At 32.3% G+C, this 21,271-nt stretch overlaps 1 protein-coding gene across 1 annotated transcript; it reads left to right on the plus strand.

The window, feature by feature from the left end:
- Positions 1-18,283: 18,283 nt before the first annotated feature.
- Positions 18,284-18,913, plus strand: LOC142240506 (uncharacterized). Its single transcript, XM_075312202.1, has one exon. The coding sequence runs from the start codon at positions 18,433-18,435 to the stop codon at positions 18,841-18,843; it is 411 nt and encodes a 136-aa protein (XP_075168317.1). The 5' UTR covers positions 18,284-18,432; the 3' UTR covers positions 18,844-18,913.
- Positions 18,914-21,271: the final 2,358 nt, after the last annotated feature.

Below are 21,271 nucleotides of genomic sequence, written 5' to 3' on the forward strand. Positions count from 1 at the left end.
TGCATATTTTTTTCCTCGGGTTTAGTTAATTTAACTAACGTACGCAAAAAATAATTAGTGTAAAGGAAACTTTCTCCAAACATAATAATTAAATGAACTAAAATAAAGTCAAAATGGCTTTAGTGAAATAGAGTTCACTTTTTTTTTTTTTTTTTGAGTGTATTAGACAAAAAGGTATGTAAGTCTACATATAATTACGAATCGATATGGACTTTTGCAGGGTACGTAGGGAGCCAGAATTGAAATATGGGGCTCGTTTATATGAGGGCTATATAGAATTATGAACTTGATATGGACCAATTTTTTGTGATTGGGGATCGATTTATCTGAGGGCTATATATAACTATATACCGATATGGACCTTGTTAGGCATGGTTGTTAACGGCCATATACTAGCATAATGTACCAAATTTCAACTGACTCGGAGGAAATTTACTCCTCCAAGAGGCTCCAAAACCAAATCTCAGGATCGGTTTATATGGGGGCTATATATGATTATGGACTGATATGGACCACTTTTGGCATGGTTGTTAAATATCATATACTACCACCACGTACCAAATTTCAACCAGATCGGATGAATTTTGCTTCTCCACAAGGCACCGGAGGTCAAATCTGGGGATCGGTTTATATGGGGGCTATATATAATTATGGACTGATATGAACCAATTCATGCATGGTTGTTGGATACCATATACTAACACCATGTACCAAATTTCAACCGAATCAGATGAATTTTGCTCTTCCAAGGGGCTCCGGAGGTCAAATCTGGGGATCGGTTTATATGGGGGCTATACATAATTATGGACCGATTTAGACCAATTTTTACATGGGTGTTAGAGACCACATACTAACACAATGTACCAAAATACGAACACCATGTACCAAATTTCAGCCGGATCGGATGAAATTTGCTTCTCTTTGAGGCTCCGAAAGCCAAATCGGGGGATGGGTTTATATGGGGGCTATATATAATTATGGACCGATGTGGACCACTTTGTGCATGGTTGTTAGAGACCATATACTAACACCATGTACCAAATTTCAACCAGATCGGATGAATTTTGCTTCTCCACAAGGCACCGGAGGTCAAATCTGGGGATCGGTTTATATGGGGGCTATATATAATTATGAACTGATATGAACCAATTCATGCATGGTTGTTGGATACCATATACTAACACCATGTACCAAATTTCAGCCGGATCGGATGAAATTTGCTTCTCTTAGAGGCTCCGCAAGCCAAATCTGGGGATCGGTTTATATGGGGACTATATATAATTATGGACCGAAATGGACCAATTTTTGCATGGTTGTTAAAGACCACATACTAACACAATGTACCAAATTTCAGCCGGATCGGATGAAATTTGCTTCTCTTAGAAGCTCCGAAAGCCAAATCGGGGGATCGGTTTATATGGGTCTATATATAATTATGTACCGATGTGGACCAATTTTTGCATGGTTGTTAGAGACCATATACTAACACCATGTACTAAATTTCAGCCGGTTCGGATGAAATTTGCTTCTCTTAGTGGATCTGCAAGCCAAATTTGGGGGTCCGTTTATATGGGGGCTATACGTAAAAGTGGACCGATATGGCCCATTTGCAATACCGTCCGACCTACATCAATAACAACTACTTGTGCAAAGTTTCAAGTCGATAGCTTGTTTCGTTCGGAAGTTAGCGTGATTTCAACAGACGGACGGACGGACATGCTCAGATCGACTCAGAATTTCACCACGACCCAGAATATATATACTTTATGGGGTCTTAGAGCAATATTTCGATGTGTTACAAACGGAATGACAAAGTTAATATATCCCCATCCTATGGTGGTGGGTATATAAAAATTATAATCTTTGCTTCAAAAAAAAAATTATTAAATATAGGACACAAATTTTGGAAATTTTTATCCCACCGTTTGTGCCGTATGTCTTTGAACTATAGCAAATTTTCCTTAAAGTAAAGAAATACATTTTTGATTTAAAAAAATCGTCCTTAAATTAACTGAAATATTGGATCTGTATTTCATAAATTTTCTCTAAATTATATTTTTAAACTAACATTTGTCGCTACGTGAGTAGCTTTATTAATATACCGCGAAAAAAGGAATGAAAATTCAATAAATGAGATGTGTATCCCGAATTTAATTATATTAATCCTAGATTTAAAGCCAGATAGGTCTCTAAAAAATGTCTTTATTTTAAAGAAGCCACATCTTTGGCCCGGAATTAATACCAAAATCCCTAAGGGAAAGTCAAAATCTTTGAATCCAAGTAAATGCTTTTTTAGTGTAGCTATATATGCCAAATTTGTTCAAAATCGGTTCAGATTGAAATATATAACTCACATAATACCTTTCACTCGATATGGATTGAACTGATCCCAGAGGCCGGAGTTTAACATTGATTGCTTGAAATTTTCCACAAAGAGTACACTGAAAAAAATATTGTCGCATGTGCTTAAAATACGAATGCGAATTTAGCTTAGCATGGAAGACGAATTTATCTGTGGAGTTTTTTTTTTGCTTGCCAAAAATTCGATAAACTTTTTAATAAAGTCGTTTTTTCCTTATAAATAAGGCATTCGACTTAAAAGTTAGTATCTTTTTTTGAAAGAAAATTTTGTTTGACTAATGTCAACTTCGCTCAAAAAAATTATTTAAAATTAATGATATTCTCTATAAATTTGTTGAATTTTTGAATCTTGACTACAATGCCAAATTTTATTCAAAATTAGGACATGTTTTTCAAAACTTTATTGAAAAGGCATCTTTTACTTAAAACATAGCATAATTTCTACTTGAAGTCGAGTCTGAATTTGAAAATTAAAATTGTCCTTAACACCTTTTTAAAGGGTTTTCATATCACATACAGAAAAAAGCTAAACATCGAATAAATACAAATTTGTTTTTTAGTATCAAGTACGCCAAACTACACCTATATTACTCATTTTCAATACCACCCGACCTATAACACAACTAATTGTATACAGTTTAAAGTGCATTGAAAAAAATATTGTCGTGATGTCAAAGATTTCATGTCTTTAAAATACGAATGCAAATTTTGCTTAGCATAGAAGACGCATTTCTCCAATATAAGGTTTTTTCCTTGTCCAAAAGTCGATAAACTTTGTAATGAAGTCGTATTGTCCTTATAATTAAGTGATTTGACTTAAAAATGGTTATCATAACATGAAAGAAAAAATGTTCGGGCTAAGGTCAACTTGACTTTAATAATTCAGAAAAATTCTTTAAATTTAATGAAATTGTCTTTAAATTTGTTGTCTTTTTGTATCTTGACTACAAAGCAAAAAAATCTTTCAAATATAGGACATGTTTCCCAAAACTTTATTTTAAAGACGTTTTTACTTGAGACATAGCATAATTTCTACTGGAAGTCGAGTCTTAATTTAGAAAATAAAGTTGTCTTTAACTCATTTTTAAAGGACTTTGATAGCATATGAAGAAAAAAAAGCTGAAAAAGCGAAAAATGAAAATTTGCTTCCTAGAAGCAAGTACAAAAACCCCAAATTTAAAAAAGAATTGTGTCTTAAAAGTATCCTTACATATATTCTCCGCTTCTTTGGCTCGGAATCAATACCAGAATTTTTAAAGTAAAGACAAAATCTTTGGAACCGGACATGCTTTTTTTCAGTGTGGATATCTCGTTTCGTTATGAAGGTACGATTATTTAAACAGACGGACACTGTAAAATATGCTTGCCCGGTATCGAACCTTTCGTCTTTACACTAGTAATTTTGGCATTGATTGATTGAGTAAAAGAAGCGGAGGAATACACTAAGAATGCATTTATTTTTGAATACCATTTATCTGTATAGTCATGAAATTTAAAGATCGGTTCAGGCGGATGTCAATTCAACCAAATTTTAATAGGATCGGCTATGCATTTCAGTAACGTTATCATATTTTTAGAGGTGTATTATAACATTATATATTGTCCAATATTCAAATACAATCGATAAATAGTTATATAATTATGTAAAGTAAATATGACCATATTTATGCAAATCGTGTGATACATGTATATGACAACTATATCTAACTTTATGTCGGGGTTTTTAATATTCAAAAAAAAAAAAAACGCTACTACGCTCGAATTGATGAGGTTTGTGCCTGCTGCTAGATTTAACTGCTTCTTATTACTCGGATTCGGGGAGTAGCTATCATGAAAACAAACAACACAAAGTTTGTTTCTTAAGTCTTTTGTTTTTATTGGATCTCATTGTATTGCTTTTGAAATAAAGACCAAATGAAATTAAAATTGAATATATTTTATGTAGATCATGCCAATAATCTATATTGGCAAGCCAAATTTTATACTAACAAAAATTCACATTTTTAGAGGGGCAACATAAAATTAGGCATTGTTCAAAATTCAAATACAATCGGTATGTTATGTAAGTTTATAAAGAAAATATGGTCATATTTATGCGAATCTTGTGATACATGTATGACAGCTATATCTATCTTTAATCCAATTATTTCACCATTCAATAACGTTATTAAATGCTACTACACAAAAAAAAATTGCACGAAAAATTTTCCAATTAAAATTTTAATTGAGTTTTAAAATGTAACATATTTAATTTAAATTTTAATTGAATCAACAAATTTTTAATTGAAACAAAAATTAATAGTATCAATTAATTTTTTACTAGATACTATCATTTCTGTAATTGAAGACATTTCAATTAAAAAATTATTTGGATCAATTAATTTGCTGATTGAATCAAAAAAATTGTTTGATGGAATCAGGGTTGCCATTTTGGTCCGATCGGACCAAAAATGCTCCAAACCATTATTAATTTTTAAATTTGGTCCGATGATCGGACCAAATGGAATTTGGTTGCTTTTGGTCCATTTTCGTCAAATCGGTAATTTTTTTAAAAATTTTCTATAGAAAAAATTACAAAAATTTTCAGCAGTATGGACAAAAATATATATGGAAATAAAATTTTAACAAAATTTTCTATAGTAATAAAAGTTTGCCAAAATTTTGTACAGAAATAAATTTAAAAAAAGTTTGTATAGATACAAAATTATGCAAAAATTTTGTACAGGAAGAAAATTTGGTGAAAATTGTATATAGAAATAAAAAATTGACAAAATTTTCTATAGAAGTAAAAATTTAACAATATTTTCTATAGAAATAAAATTATGACAACATTTTTTATAGAAAGAAAATTTTGATAAAATTTTCTATAGAAATAAATAAAAATAAAAATTTGACAAAATTAAAATAAAATTTTGAAAAAACTTAACTATTAAATGTAGTAATTTAATTTTGCAAAAGGGTCTGCTTGTACGAATTTTGGTCCAATTTTGGAAAAATGTTGGTCCAAAATAAAAATTTATTGTGGCAACGCTGCCACTATTAAAAGAAAACTAAGAACAGTTTGTTCCTGCTGCCAGTTTTAACTGCTACTTATGACAGATATATCTAACTCTAATCCGATTTTTTGTTTCAATATTCAATAGCGTTATTAAATGCTCGAATTGATGGAGTTACCACTATTAAAGTATTTTCGAGTAATAACGGCTTCTTATTACTCAAATTCGTGGATTTTTTTTATCATAGAAACAAATAACGAAAAGTTCGCTTCTTAAGTCATTCGTTTTTTACTGGTTGTCATTGTCTACCTTTCGAAGTAAACAAGACAATTTAAATTAAAATTTTATAAATTTTATTTCACTCATGCCAATAATCTATCTACACAAGTAAAATTTTAAGCCAATAAAAATGATGTGTTTTTAACGCCAAACATTTTTTTATAGATATTTAAGCTTTATAGAATTTTATTATTTTGCACATGACCATACAAATACAAACCGACAATAGCTATTTGTCATTAAAATTTCATAATAACAAATAAAAATAAAAAATTTAATTATTTTGACTTTTGCGTTATTCACCAACTTGTTAAAGATCTATTTAAAAAAAAATTAAATAACTTAATACAGCATAAATATAACAAGTTCTTGAAGTCAATAGCACTGGTCACAGATAATAAGTTCATAAAAAATAAAACATGCTATTGTTTGCTAAATTAACTTATAGCACAAACAACACTAGTTTACAAACATTATCTTGTCAGTTAAGAAATTAAAAAAATTATACCAAGATGTTTAAATATCCACAATCTTTTTTTTTAAGAACAAAAAAATAGTACAACCTTGAGCGTTTCTAAATGGGTACACTGAAAGAAGCTTTTTCTTTTCAGAGAAACGAGATTTTAGATAAACGAAGTTTTATTTTGACGGCGAAATATTCTCCTTAAAATTAGATAAAAACAAGTATATACGGCCGTAAGTTCGGCCAGGCCGTAGCTTATATACCCTCCACCATTGATTGCGTAGAAACTTCTACTGAAGACTGTCATCCACAATCGAATTACTTGGATTGCGGTAAAACTTGCCGATGGCAATATATCTTATAACTTCCTAACACCGTCGTCTAAATTGTAAGGTAGTCTATACGTGGTATATATTAAACTAAAAAAGGCCGATTAAATTCGTATATAATTAAGTTTGACAAACTTTTATATAGAAATAAAATTTTGACAAAAGTTTCTATAGACATAAAATTTTGACAACATTTTCTATAGAAGTAAAATTTTGACAAAATTTGCTATAGAAATAAAATTTGGACAAAATTTTCTATAGAAATAAAATTCGGACACAATTTTCTATAGAAATAAAATTTTGACAAAATTTTCTATAGACGTAAAATTTTGACAAAACTTTCTATAGAAATAAAATTTTGACAAAATCTTCTATAGAAATAAAATTTTGGTAGATTATTTTTGGCTCGAGTGGCAACCATGATTATGAACCGATATGGACCAATTTTTGTGTGATTGGGGATCGGCTATATATAACTATATGGACCAATTTTGGCATCCATATACTAACACCACGTACCAAATTTCAAACAGATCGGATGAATTTAGCTTCTCCAAGAGGCTACAAAACCAAATCTCGGGATGGGTTTATATGGGGCTATATTTAATTATGGACCGATACACGGATGAAAAAGACTGTTTTTCATATGTTTGGCTATAAACATTATATGTTTGGAACACACATTTTTAAACACAATATTTTTGAGTGCAAGCATATAATGTTCATAAACTAGCATAACATGTTTGGGACATATATGTTAATATGTTAGAACATATTATGTTTGGGACATAAAATGTTTGTAAATATAATATGCTTGGATGCAAACATATATTAATTTAGAAATAGCCTATAGACATATATGTGTTTAGTAGCTTGGAGCGCTATTTAACAGGGAGCGATATTGAATTAAGTTGGTGGTGGTTGCTTGTTATTACAAAATTAACATTTTATTTTCCCTTGGGCAATTGATCAGCTACTTCTTTGATCCTTACAAACTATGTGGTCCGCTGTTCGAATCCCCGTCCGGCAAAAGGTAAAATTAAAATAAAAAAAATCATAAAATTGAATAATTTCTTCTACAATGTTTGTATTACAGAAAAAGGTGCTAAGAACTAAAAAATCTCGTGGAAGTAAGAAAGATGTGGGGGAATATACAATTAGGCAGAAACAAAATTTTGACCATTCAGGTCGAAAACCTATGTTGTTAGCACCTATATTACCTGTTTATTTCCATAATTCATTATGATTGTAAATATATAAATAAATAAAATTTTGAGCACAATATTGTTTGGGAGAATTTTTTTTAAGCATATAATATTTTTGGGTGCAAAATGCTTCCAAACATATTATATGTTCACATAATAACATATTGTTTTTTGGAAGACAACATTATTGAATTTGGATGCAAAAATACAAAATGTTTGGAACTTAGACTACCCAAACATATATTGTTTAGACCAATATGCTTTCAAACATATTATATATTGGAAGAGATCAAACATATAAATGTTTGGGCAATACCCAAAAATGTATATGCTTGAAGCAAAATATGTTTGGGAGTATATGTTACAGAAGCGATTTTTTGTAAGGGTGTAGGGACCAATTTTTGCATGGTTGTTAGATACCATATACTAACACCACGTACCAAATTTCAACCCAATCGGATGAATTTTGCTCCTCCAAGAGGTTCCGGAGGTCAAATCTGGGGATCGATTTATATGAGGGCTGTATATACTTGTGGACCGATATGGACTAATTGTTGCATGTTTATTAGAGATCACATACTAGCACCACGTTCCAAATTTCAACCGGATCGGATGAATTTTACTCCTACAAAGGGCTCCGGAGGGCAAATCTGGGGTTCGGTTTATATAGGGGCTATATATAATTATGGACCGGTATGGACCACTTTTTGCATGGTTGTTAGAGACTATATACTAACACCACGTACCAAATTTCAACCGGATCGGATGAATTTTGCTCCTCTAAGTGGCTCCGGAGGTCACATCTGGGGATCGGTTTATATGGGGGCTATATATAATTATGTACCGATGTGGACCAATTTTTGCATGGTTGTTAGAGACCATATACTAACACCATGTACTAAATTTCAGCCGGTTCGGATGAAATTTGCTTCTCTTAGTGGATCTGCAAGCCAAATTTGGGGGTCCGTTTATATGGGGGCTATACGTAAAAGTGGACCGATATGGACCAATTTTTGCATGGTTGTTAGATATGGACCACATTTTTCATGGTTGTTAGAGACCATATACTAACACCACGTACCAAATTTCAACCGGATCGGATGAATTTTGCTCCTCTAAGAGGCCTGGGGATCGGTTTATATGGGGGCCATAAGCGTAAGAAGGCCTCTGGGGAGGGGGCTTAGACCCCCCCAGAAAAAATTTAGCCCCCCCCCAGAATTTGAAAACCTATTTACGATTTTACATTTGTATAAAAATTAAACAAGTATATACAACAGCACAAAGTTCCGCTAAAGACTTTCATGCACAATCGAATTACTTGAGTTGTGGTAGCAGTTGCCGATGGCAATGTTTGAAGTCTGATATTTATGAAATAGAGCTGTGATTGAACTTATGGTTTAGTTGAATAACTAACAGCCTGTTTCTGTATGTCGAACGAGTTTAATCGATCGACTGAAATCATAGACCAAGGAAGGTATAGACATCTCAAGTGAATTCACCATGGTTTTGTTTATTTGCAGAGCGCAGTCATTCCACTCAATTGCGCAGTCAAGTGACTCAATTTCTTTTTGGAAAACAAGAATTACCGTACAAAGCAGCCAATTTGCATTACAAAAAAGGTGTGAATGGATCAAATTTTATAAGCTTTTACAATATTTTGTGTTTCATCAAGAGAACAAAGGAAAGAAAACAAAAATAAAGCCAAATTAAAAAATCACTCAATTGCAGACGAAAAAGAGCCCTCTACGGTGTGCAGACAAACTACAGCTCTGTGAATTCATTTGAGATGTCTTATATTTAATTGGTCTATGGTTATAAATTCAGCTGTTTGTTTCCATTTTAGTCGATCGACAGAGCTCATTCGACATACAGAAACAGGCTGTAAAGCTCCTTTATTATATTGTTTAGTCTGGTTTAGTCATCTTAATTAAAAAATAGTAATTGGTATTAAAACTATTCTTTCATAAATTAATATCTTAATAATGCTGCAAAAAAGCGTCGCCAAAAAAGAAGTGAAAATGTTCTTTTTGGGTCCGGAAGTGGTGCAAAATTGGCGGAGAAGCGATGAATGTAATAGGAACTCGTCATAAACGAATGTTCACCGTTTCAACAGCCGTTGCAATGAATTTACATCACTTCTTACGGTGTGATCCGAATTAAGAGTTTTGAATGTGAATTAAAAAATTGTGTGATATATTCCCAAATAAATAATTTTTATTTATTCGTGTTTTATTTGATTTCTGGTCGACCTTTTGTTAGAATTATATTAATATTTATAAAGACCTCGAGCTTCAAGAAACATTAATTTATAATAATTTTTATATTTTTTTTATGATTTTTAATGCATTCTAACGCTTGTTTGAATATTTTCAAAAATTATCGATTTTTCTATAATGGATTTAGCATTTTTGTGGCAAAATTTGAATAATTTTTACCATTTTATTTATTCTTACTCTTTTTTTAAACTATTTGAAAAAAGAAAACAAAAAGTGAGGACATTTTTGGAAGTGCTTTTAAAGTTGTGCCTTTAAAACAAATCCCAATTTTTTTGCTGGGAAAAGCGTGGAACTACTTTTAGTTGCTTTATTATATATTATTTTGATGTCTATTTTTGTATTCTTTTTTATGAAATAAAACAATAATTGAACCTATAAGTTCAGTCTATAAATTTTAAGCTAGGGGGGCTATAGCCCCCCCTAGGAAAATTGTCTAGCTACGCTAATGATGGGGGCTATATATAATTATGGACCGACATGGACCTATTTTTGCATGGTTGCTAGAGACCATATACTTACATCATGTACCAAATTTCAGCCAGATCGGATGAAATATTCTACTCTTAGAGGCTCCACAAGCCAAATCTAGGGGCCGTTTATAGGGGGGCTATACGTAAAAGTGGACCGATATGGCCCATTTGCAATACCATCCGACCTACATCAATAACAATTACTTGTGCCAAGTTTGAAGTCGTTCGGAAGTTAGCATAATTTCAACAGACGGACGGACATGCTTAGATCGACTCAGAATTTCACCACGACCCAGAATATATATACGTTATGGGGTCTTATAGCAATATTTCGATGTGTTACAAACGGAATGATAAAGTTAATATACCCCCATACTATGGTGGAGGGTATAAAAAGATTTGAGACAATCGTGTCAACGAAATTATGAAAATTTCAGGTTTATTTGATCATAACAAAAAATTTTTAATAACAAGTATATACAGCAGTAAGTTCGGCCGGGCCGAATCTTAAATACCCACCACAATGAATCAAATATTAGAGTTTCCTTTGAAATTTCAGGGGGTTTTGATGACAGATCAAGCAGTACAATACACCTCTCGAAGATAAATTCAAAGATTTTACCTATGAAGACTGTATCAGATTCTGGATTTGTAAGAACTATTTTTGTTTAAGTTTTAGACGAATCATTAACATCTCTTGTAAGTGTGCAAAAAATTATAAAATAACGTCTTGATTTGAAATATTAAATCTATAGATTTTTACCCGAGAATCAGTGCGTCTTCTATACCTCCAAGAAGTGAAATCGGTCAATATGGAGGCCTTACGAAATGGACCGATAAAAACTAAATCCGATACCCGTATTTGTGAATATTTACAATTTTATACACAAAAAATTTTTTTTCTGATTCAATCACGAAATTAATTGATTAATTAAAATGCCTTCAATCACAGAAATGATTAATTGAAGGTCAATTAAAATGTTAATTGATCCAATTAAAAAATTAATTGATACTATTAATTTTTGTGATTGATTTTTGTTTCAATTAAAAAATTTGTTGATTCAATTAAAATTTTAATAGAATATTTTTTAAAACTCAATTAAAATTTTAATTGGAAAAATTTTCGTGAAATTTTTTTTCTGTGTAGGCAAATCGGATAAAAAGTACGGTTTCTAGCAACCCAAGGAGTTAAATCGGGAGGTCGTTCCTAGGGGGGCTATACCAAAACATGGGCCAATACTCACAGTTTTCGGCACACCTCTTTATGGCCGAAAATACCTCTTGATTTCCAATTTCAGGTAAATTGGATAAAAACTGCGGATTCTAGAAGCCCAAGAAGTACAATCGGGAGATCGGTCTATATGGGGGCCATACCAAAAGATGAACCGATACTCACCATTTTTGGCACTCCTCTTTATGGTTCTAAAATGCCTATAGATTTCCAATTTCAGGCAAATTGCATACAAACTTCGGATTCTAGAAGCCCAAGAAGTAAAATCGGGAGATCGGTCTACCATTTTTGGCACTCCTCTTTATGGTTCTAAAATACCTATAGATTTCCAATTTTAGGCAAATTGGATGAAAACTACGTTTTCTATAAGCCCAAGACCCCAAATCGGGAGGTCGGTTTATATGGGGACTATATCAAAACCTGGACCGATATAACCCATCTTCGAACTTGACCTGCCTGCAGACAAAAGACGAGTTTGTGCAAATTTTCAGTACGATTGCTTCATTATTGAAGACTGTAGCGTGATTACAACAGACAGACGGGCATGGTTATATAGTCTTAGACTTTCTCCCTGATCAAGAATATATATACATTATATAATCTTAAATAAAAATAATACCATTAAAAAATATCACAGACAATTGATAATAACAATTTTGTTTAATTCAAATTCAGTATAATCCAACAAGAATTATTTTGAATTACTGTAGCCTAGTGTAATTGAAATGGTGGCAAAACAAAAATCTTTGCATGTCATATTTCGTTGAATAAAGTCAATTTCAATGAATAAACCTTTTGCCGTTGTGGTTGGATTATATTCAATGGTACAGCTGGTCACATAGTTCGATGTGAAAATTTGGTTTTGGATTTCATATGGTCACGTGTCATGAACTTTCTTATGTTTCCAATTATTTGAATTTTAATGAACACACTTGGCATATATTAGACATAAATAATAAATAACCTTTTTTGAGAGAGAAATTCTGATGCGCAGTGCTTTCATGTTTATATTATAAATAACCATATGTGGCAATAACTAAAATAATATTTGGTGGTTCACCTTAGGTTTTACCATAAAGATCATAATAAACACATTTATATTACAATAAGATAACGTCTAATTTTATTAAGATAATAAAATAAAATTTAGTGTATAATAGGTACAATACGTGATGAGAACAAGTAAAGGAAAAGTCGACTAGATTATACCCTGCAAGGAGGAGGGAGGATATTTAGCCTCTACAAAATTAAAATCTTTGCAATATATGAACAAAGCTGAACTGAAAAACCAGTGAACCCAATAGGAAGAAAACTTTTGGTTAATTTTAGAAAATTTAAATTTCTTTTAGAAAATTTTAACTAAATAGTATTACAAACGCTGACATCACCACCATGACGCATTTGCAGTAAAATTTAAAAATTTTAAGAAATAATGAATTATTTTGTGAGAAGTACAAATTGAGTAAATCTTTATGCTTCATTTTTGCCCATCTTTTAGTCCATTTAACTACATAGCAAAAAAAAACTTCAAAAAAATTAGTTTGGATCCCCAATTTGTGATCCGGAAGTTGTGCAAACTTGGATCATCTCCCATGAATTTTACATGGGCTTGCCATAGTTCATTTGGATGAAGAAATTAAAAAACAAAACAAAACAAGTATATACGGCCGTAAGTTCGGCCAGGCCGAATCTTATGTACCCTCCACCATGGATTGCGAAGAAACTTCTACTAAAGACTGTAACCCACAATCGAATTACCTGGGTTGCGGTAACACTTGCCGATGGCAAGGTATCCTAAAACTTATTAACACCGTCTTCTAAATTGTAAGTACGTATATAATTCAGTTTGACAAAATTTTCAATAGAAATAAAATTTTGACAAAATGTTCTCTAGAAATAAAATTTTGATAAAATTTTCTATAGAAATAAAATTTTGATAAAATTTTCTATAGAAATAAATTTTGACAAAATTTTCTATAGAAATAAAATTTAAACAAAATTTTCTTTAGAAATAAATTTTTGATAAAATTTTCTATAGAAATAAGATGTTGACAAAATTTTCTATAGAAATAAAATTTTGAGAAAATTTTCTATAGTAATAAAATTTTTACAAAATTTTCTATAAAAATAAATTTTGACAAAATTGTCTATACAAATAAAATTTTGGTAGATTATTTTTGGCGATATGGACTAAGTTTTGTGTGATTGGTGAACGGCTATATATAACTATAGACCGATATGGAACAATTTTTGCGCGGCTGTTAGCGGCCATATACTAGCGCAATGTAACAAATTTCAACCGAATCGGATGAATTTTTCTCCTCCAAAAGTCTCTGGAGGTCAAATCTGGGGATCGGTTTATATGGAGGCTATATAAAATTATGGACCGATATGGACCAAGTTTTGCATGGTTGTTAGGTACCATATACTAAAACCACGTGAATTTTGCTCCTCCAAGGGGCTCCGGAAATCTTGCTTCTATGAAGCAAATTTCAATTTTTCGTTTTTTCATTTAGAAATTATGCTATGTTTCAAGTAAAAAACGTCTTTAAAATAACGTGTTGAAAAACATGTCCTATTTTTGAACGAGTTGTTGCTTTGTAGTCAAGATGCAAAAAGACAAGAAATTTAAAGACAATTTCATTCATTTTAAAGAATTTTTCTGAATTTTTAAAGTCAAGTTGACCTTACCCCAAAAAATTTTTCTTTCATATTATAATACCCATTTTTAAGTCAAATCACTTAATCATAAGGACAATACGACTTCATTGAAGAGTTTATCGACTTTTGGACAAAGAAAAAAAAATTATATTAGAGAAATGCATCTTTTATGCTAAGCAAAATTTGCATTCGTATTTTGAGGACATGAAATCTTTGGCCTCACGACAATATTTTTTTCAGTGTATAAAGTTTTAATATTTCAGTTAATATAAAGATTATTTCATGCATAAAGGCAAATTTGCCTTACCTCAAAGACATACAACTTTAACTGAGAGACAAAATGTTCAAATATTGGTGTCCTAAATTGAGTGACATACATTTTTAAATGAAAGATTATGAACATTGCTTTAATTAAAATTTATTTAGTTTAAATAAAATTTTCTTCAATAGTTTGCAAATTAGATGTCCTAAAATTTAGGTTCCATAATCTTTCATAGCACTAGGTCACAAATAACAAAATTTTCTCTGTTATTTGTTTCTAGCATACTTTTCCCCATTGATTTTGACCTACTAAACACGAAAATGAGTTTTAAAACATTTTCTGTCGATTGGTTTTCGAGATACAAATTTTTGAACTTTTTTTAATTTTTGGAGGTACACTTACAGTTTTGAGCATATCTTTCGTCTTCTTTGGCCTATTTGATCCTAGTGCTACTCAAATTAAAGAAAATTGAGCCGTCTACAACTCATTCACAGAAAATTTTCAAATCGGGTAAGTAGTTTGGATGTTGGCGGCTTAAAAAAGTTAAAAAACGGCGTTTTTTGTAGTAAAAATGTGGTAAAAGAAACCATATAAAAATTCATAAAAATATATAACACGACAGCAATTTTGGTTTTTATGCGTATAGCTGAAATTTTTACAAAGAAAATAAGCCCTTACTTAACAAAATCTTACAACAAATAGAATGAGTTGTAGACGGCTCAATTTTCTTTAATTTGAGCACTAGGATCAAATAGGTCAAAGAAGACGAAAGGTATGCTCAAAATTGTAAGTGTACCTCCAAAAATTAAAAAACAAAGTTCAAAAATTTGCATCTCGAAAACCAATCGACAGAAAATTTTTTAAAACTCATTTTCGTGTTTAGTAGGTCAAAATCAATGAGAAAAATTATGCTAGAACCAATTCACAAAACGACTGTTGGCTAGTGTAGTGGGCCAATGTTTTTATACCCTCCATCATAGGATGGGGGTATATTAACTTTGTCATTCCGTTTGTAACACATCGAAATATTGCTCTAAGACCCCATAAAGTATATATATTCTGGGTCGTGGTGAAATTCTCAGTCGATCTAAGCATGTCCGTCCGTCCGTCCGTCCGTCTGTTGAAATCACGCTAACTTCCGAACGAAACAAGCTATCGACTTGAAACTTGGCACAAGTAGTTGTTATCGATGTAGGTCGGATGGTATTGAAAATGGGCCATATCGGTCCACTTTTACGTATAGCCCCCATATAAAGGGGCCCTCAGATTTGGCTTGTAGAGCCTCTAACAGAAGCATATTTCATCCGATCCGGCTGAAATTTGGTATATGGTGTTGGTATATGGTCTCTAACAACCATGCAAAAATTGGTCCATATCGGTCCACTTTTACGTATAGCCCCCATATAAACGGACCCCCAAATTTGGCTTGCGATTGCTCTAAGAGAAGCAAATTTCATCCGATCCGGCTGAAATTTGGTACATGCTGTTAGTATATGGTCTCTACCAACCATGCAAAAACTGGTCCACATCGGTCCATAATTATATTAGCCCCCATATAAACCGATCCCCAGATTTGGCTTGCGGAGCCTAAAAGAGAAGCAACTTTCATCCGATCCGTCTGAAATTTGGTACATGGTGTTGGTATATGGTCTCTAACAACCGTGCAAAAATTGGTCCACATCGGTCCATAATTATATATAGCCCCTATATAAACCGATCCCCAGATTTGGCTTGCGGAGCCTAAAAGAGAAGCAAATTTCATCCGATCCGGCTGAAATTTGGTACATGGTGTTGGTATATGGTCTCTAACAACCGTGCAAAAATTGGTCCACATCGGTCCATAATTATATATAGCCCCCATATAAACCGATCCCCAGATTTGGCTTGCGGAGCCTAAAAGAGAAGCAAATTTCGTCCGATCCGGCTGAAATTTGGTACATGATGTTGGTATATGGTTTAACAACCATGCAAAAATTGGTCCACATCGGTTCATAATTATATATAGCCCCCATATAAACCGATCTCCAGATTTGGCTTGCAAAGCCTCAAAGAGAAGCAAATTGCATCCGATCCGGCTGAAATTTGGTACATGGTATTGGTATATGGTTTCTAACAACCATGCAAAAATTGGTCCACATCGGTCCATAATTATATAAAGCGCCCATATAAACCGATCCCCAGATTTGGGTTGGGGAGCCTCAAAGAGAAGCAAATTTCATCCGATCCGCCTGAAATTTGGTACATGATATTGGTATATGGTCTCTAACAACCATGCAAAAATTGGTCCACATCGGTTCATAATTATATATAGCCCCCATATAAAACGATCCCCAGATTTGGCTTGCGAAGTCTCCAAGAGAAGCAAATTTCATCCAATCCGGTTGTAATTTGGAACATGGTGTTAGTATATGATCTTTAACAACCGTGCCAGAATTGGTCCATATCGGTCCATAATTATATATAGCCCCCATATAAAACGTTCTCCAGATTTGACCTCCGGAGCCTCTTGGAGGAGCAAAATTCATCCGATCCGGTTCAAATTAGGAACGTGGTGTTAGTATATGGTCGCTAACAACCATATCAAAATTGGTTCAATCACACAAAAATTGGTCCATATCGGTCCATAATCATGGTTGCCACTAGAGCCACAAATAATCTACCAAAATTTTTTTCTATAGAAAAATTTGTCAAAATTTTATTTCTATAGAAAATTTTGTCAAAATTTTATTTCTAGAGAAAATTTTGTTAAAATATTATTCGGTTCATAATAAAATTTTCATCATTGTCAAAATTTTATTTCCATAGAAAATTTTGTTCAAATTTTATTCGGTTCATAATCATGGTTGCCACTCGAGCCAAAAATAATCTACCAAGATTTTATTTCTATAGAAATTTTGTCAAAAGTTTATTTCTATAGAAAATTTTGTTAAAATTTTATTTCTGTAGAAATTTTTGTCAAAATTTTCTTTCTATAGAAAATTTTGTCATACAATTTAGAAGATGGTGTTAGGAGGTTTTAAGATGCCTTGCCATCGGCAAGCGTTACCGCAACTTAAGTAATTCGATTGTGGATGGCAGTGTTTAGAAGAAGTTTCTACGCAATCCATGATGGAGGGTACATAAGCTTCGGCCTGGCCGAACTTACGGCCGTATATACTTGTTTTTGTTGTTTTTCAGTGGAATTACCAAAGCTAGCGAAAATGTGTCAACGTACTCGTAACTGTGTAGGGTGTTTTCACAATATCAATTTATCTTGGCTATAAAAAAAATTGTGTGAAATTTTGCTACCAATAAAAAAAACAACAAAAACAAAAAGTTCTAATCAAATCAAATATGTTTTTTTTTTTGTTTTCATTCAATACTCTCATGATAAACTCTCCTAAATCTCCACTAGTCAAACGGGTATGTCACTTATTTTCGAGAGCATAAAGAAGATGTCGCATCGATCGAACATCTTAAAATTAACTAATTAATATGATCAAAAATGGAATTTCACTATACATCTATGCCAAAACACTCACACCCAGATAACCCATCTTTCTAAAATATATCCAGCATCTATTGATCCATTATTTTGAGCAGAGAATTCTGCTGGAGGTGCTACAAAAGACCGCAATAAAATTTGGATTATCTTGAATAATGAAACAGAAGAAGACTGCAGCTTCTGCCTTTTCCTCTTTGAGACTCTGCCAACGTCTTCTATTTTTTTGGCAGATTAATATCGGCTTTCGGGGGTGAAATATTTGAATAGTGTATTGAGAAACTCTTTGATTCGATTGAAAATTTACTCACAAGGCCATATATAAAATTACCATCCATTGCAAGTAGATGACAGAATAAAATCAAATTTCAAATCAAGAAGATCAGTGAATAAGTGTTGTCTTAGAAGAAACTATAAAATGAAATCGTTCATAGCTCTAACTTTGTGCCTTTGTTTGGCTATTTGTGCCGCTTTACCGGTGGAAAAGGAGACCAGGGTGACTTTGGAAGATGTTGATGTTGACACCAGTGGGGTTGATGTAGCCGAAAATGCCCGTGTAGTTCGTCATCATCGTTTTGGCCGTGGTTATGGAGGTTTTGGTGGTTATGGTGGTTATGGCGGTTATGGTGGATACGGTGGATTCCCTGGCGGCTTTGGTGGTGGTTATGGTGGATTCCCCGGTGGCTATGGAGGATATGGTGGCTACCCTGGTGGCTATGGAGGGTATGGAGGTTATCCAGGAGGCTATGGCGGTGGTTTTGGTGGAGCCTCTGCTTCTGCTTCCGCCTCAGCTTCAACTTCATCATTTGGTGGCGGCTTTGGCAGATAAACCTACCATATTTTGCTTATTAGTTTAATTTATTGAATAAAATTATGATATTGTTATAAAGTGAAACAAATCCCATTGATATTTGAAAACAAAACTGAACAAAAAGTAAGTGTGTTAGGTGAAAAAAATGACAATAACATCAGTAGAAGAGAATGAAAATTCGATAAATGAGAACTATATTCTACAAAACAAGTAAGGAAAGTCTAAAGTGGGGCGGGGCCGACTATATTATACCCTGCACCACTTTGTAGATCTAAATGTTCGATACCATATCACATCCGTCAAATGTATTGGGGGCTATATATAAAGGTTTGTCCCAAATACATACATTTAAATATCACTCGATCTGGACAGAATTTGATAGACTTCTACAAAATCTATAGACTCAAAATTTAAGTCGGCTAATGCACTAGGGTGGAACACAATGTTAGTAAAAAAAATATGAGAAACATTAAAATCTGAAGCAATTTTAAGGAAACTTCGCAAAAGTTTATTTATGATTTATCGCTCGATATATATGTATTAGAAGTTTAGGAAAATTAAAGTTATTTTTACAACTTTTCGACTAAGCAGTGGCGATTTTACAAGAAAAATTTTGGTATTTTGATCATTTTTGTCGAAATCAGAAAAACATATATATGGGAGCTATATCTAAATCTGAACCGATTTCAACCAAATTTGGCACGCGTAGCTGAAATGCTAATTCTACTCCCTGTGCAAAATTTCAACTAAATCGAGGCCAAAAAATTGGCCTCTGTGGTCATATGAGTGTACACTGAAAAAAAAGCATACTCGGTTCCAAAGATTTTGTCTTTACTTTAAAAAATTTGGTATTGATTCCGAGCCAAAGAAGCGGAGAATACAAGTAAGGATACTTTTAAGACACAATTCTCTTTTAAATTTAGGTTTTGTGTACTTGCTTCTAGGAAGCAAATTTTAATTTTTCGCTTTCTCAGCTTTTCTTCATATGCTATCAAAGACCTTTAAAAACGAGTTAACGGCAACTTTATTTTCCAAATTAAGACTCGACTTCCAGTAGAAATTATGCTATGTTTGAAGTAAAAAACTTCTTTAAAATAAAGTTTTGAAAAACATGTCCTATATTTGAACGATTTTTTGCTTTGTAGTCAAGATGCAAAAAGACAACAAATTTAAAGACAATTTCATTAAATTTAAAGAATTTTTCTAAATTATTAAAGTCAAGTTGACCTTAGCCTATAAATTTTTTCTTTCATGTTAAGATACCCATTTTTAAGTCAAATCACTTAATTATAAGGACAATACGACTTCATTGAAAAGTTTATCGACTTTTGGACAAGGAAAATAACTTTATTTTAGAGAAATGCGTCTTCTATGCTAAGCAAAATTTGTATTCGTACACTCAAAAAAAAGTGAACTCACTATTTCACTAAATCCAATTTAACTATATTTTAGTTCATGAAATTATTATATTTGGAGAAAGTTTCATTTACTCTAATAATTTTTTGTGTACGTTAGTTAAATGAACTAAAAGACGGGAAAAAATTATATACAAATGAAGTAAAAAGTTTTACTAAATTCGTACTTCTCACAAAATAGTTCATTATTTCTTTAAATTTGTAAATTTTACTACAACCGCGTCCATCATGAACTTCGTATGTCACTAAAGACATTCTTGCAATTTTGAACTCCAATTTTTTCCTTCAAACTGCAAAATTTTCTTTAAAAAGTGAAAAAAATTATATATGTCTAATAAATTTTCTTGAATTTGTCGAAAAATATTTACCTATTTTTGTGATATCGGCGTGATGCCAGCGCTTGTAATACTGTTTAGTTAAAAATTTCTAAAACTATTCAAAATTTTCTAAAATTAATCAAAATTTTCTTCCTGGTGGGTTCACTGTTTTTTCAGTGTATTTTAAAGACATGAAATCTTTGACCTCACGACAATATTTTTTTCAGTGTAAATCGTGCGAAAGCTATATATGGGAGATATATCTAAATCTGAACCGATTTCAACCAAAGTTGGCACGCATAGCTACAATGCTAATTCTACTCCCTGTACAAAATTTCAACTAAATCGGAGCAAAAAATTGGCCGCTGTGGTCATATGAGTGTAAATCGGGCGAAAGCTATATATTGGAGCTATATCTAAATCTGAACCAATTTCAACCAAATTTGGCACGCATAGCTACACTACTAATTGTACTCCTAGTGCAAAATTTCAACTAAATCGGAGTTAAAAATTGGCCTCTGTGGTCATATCAGTGTAAATCGGGCGAAAGCTATATATGGGAGATATATCTAAATCTTAACCGATGTCAACCAAATTTGGCACGCATAGCTACAATGCTAATTTTACTCCCTGTGCAAAATTTAAACTAAATCGGAGCACAAAATTGGCCTCTGTGGTCATATGAGTGTAAATCGGCCGAATGCTATATATTGG

This window comes from Haematobia irritans, chromosome 5, assembly GCF_050003625.1.
Source record: "Haematobia irritans isolate KBUSLIRL chromosome 5, ASM5000362v1, whole genome shotgun sequence".
Classification (NCBI taxonomy): domain Eukaryota; kingdom Metazoa; phylum Arthropoda; class Insecta; order Diptera; family Muscidae; genus Haematobia; species Haematobia irritans.

Coding starts and splice junctions, on each gene's coding strand:
- LOC142240506 (XM_075312202.1), top strand. CDS start 18,433: ATGAAATCGTTCATAGCTCTAACTTTGTGCCTTTGTTTGGCTATTTGT.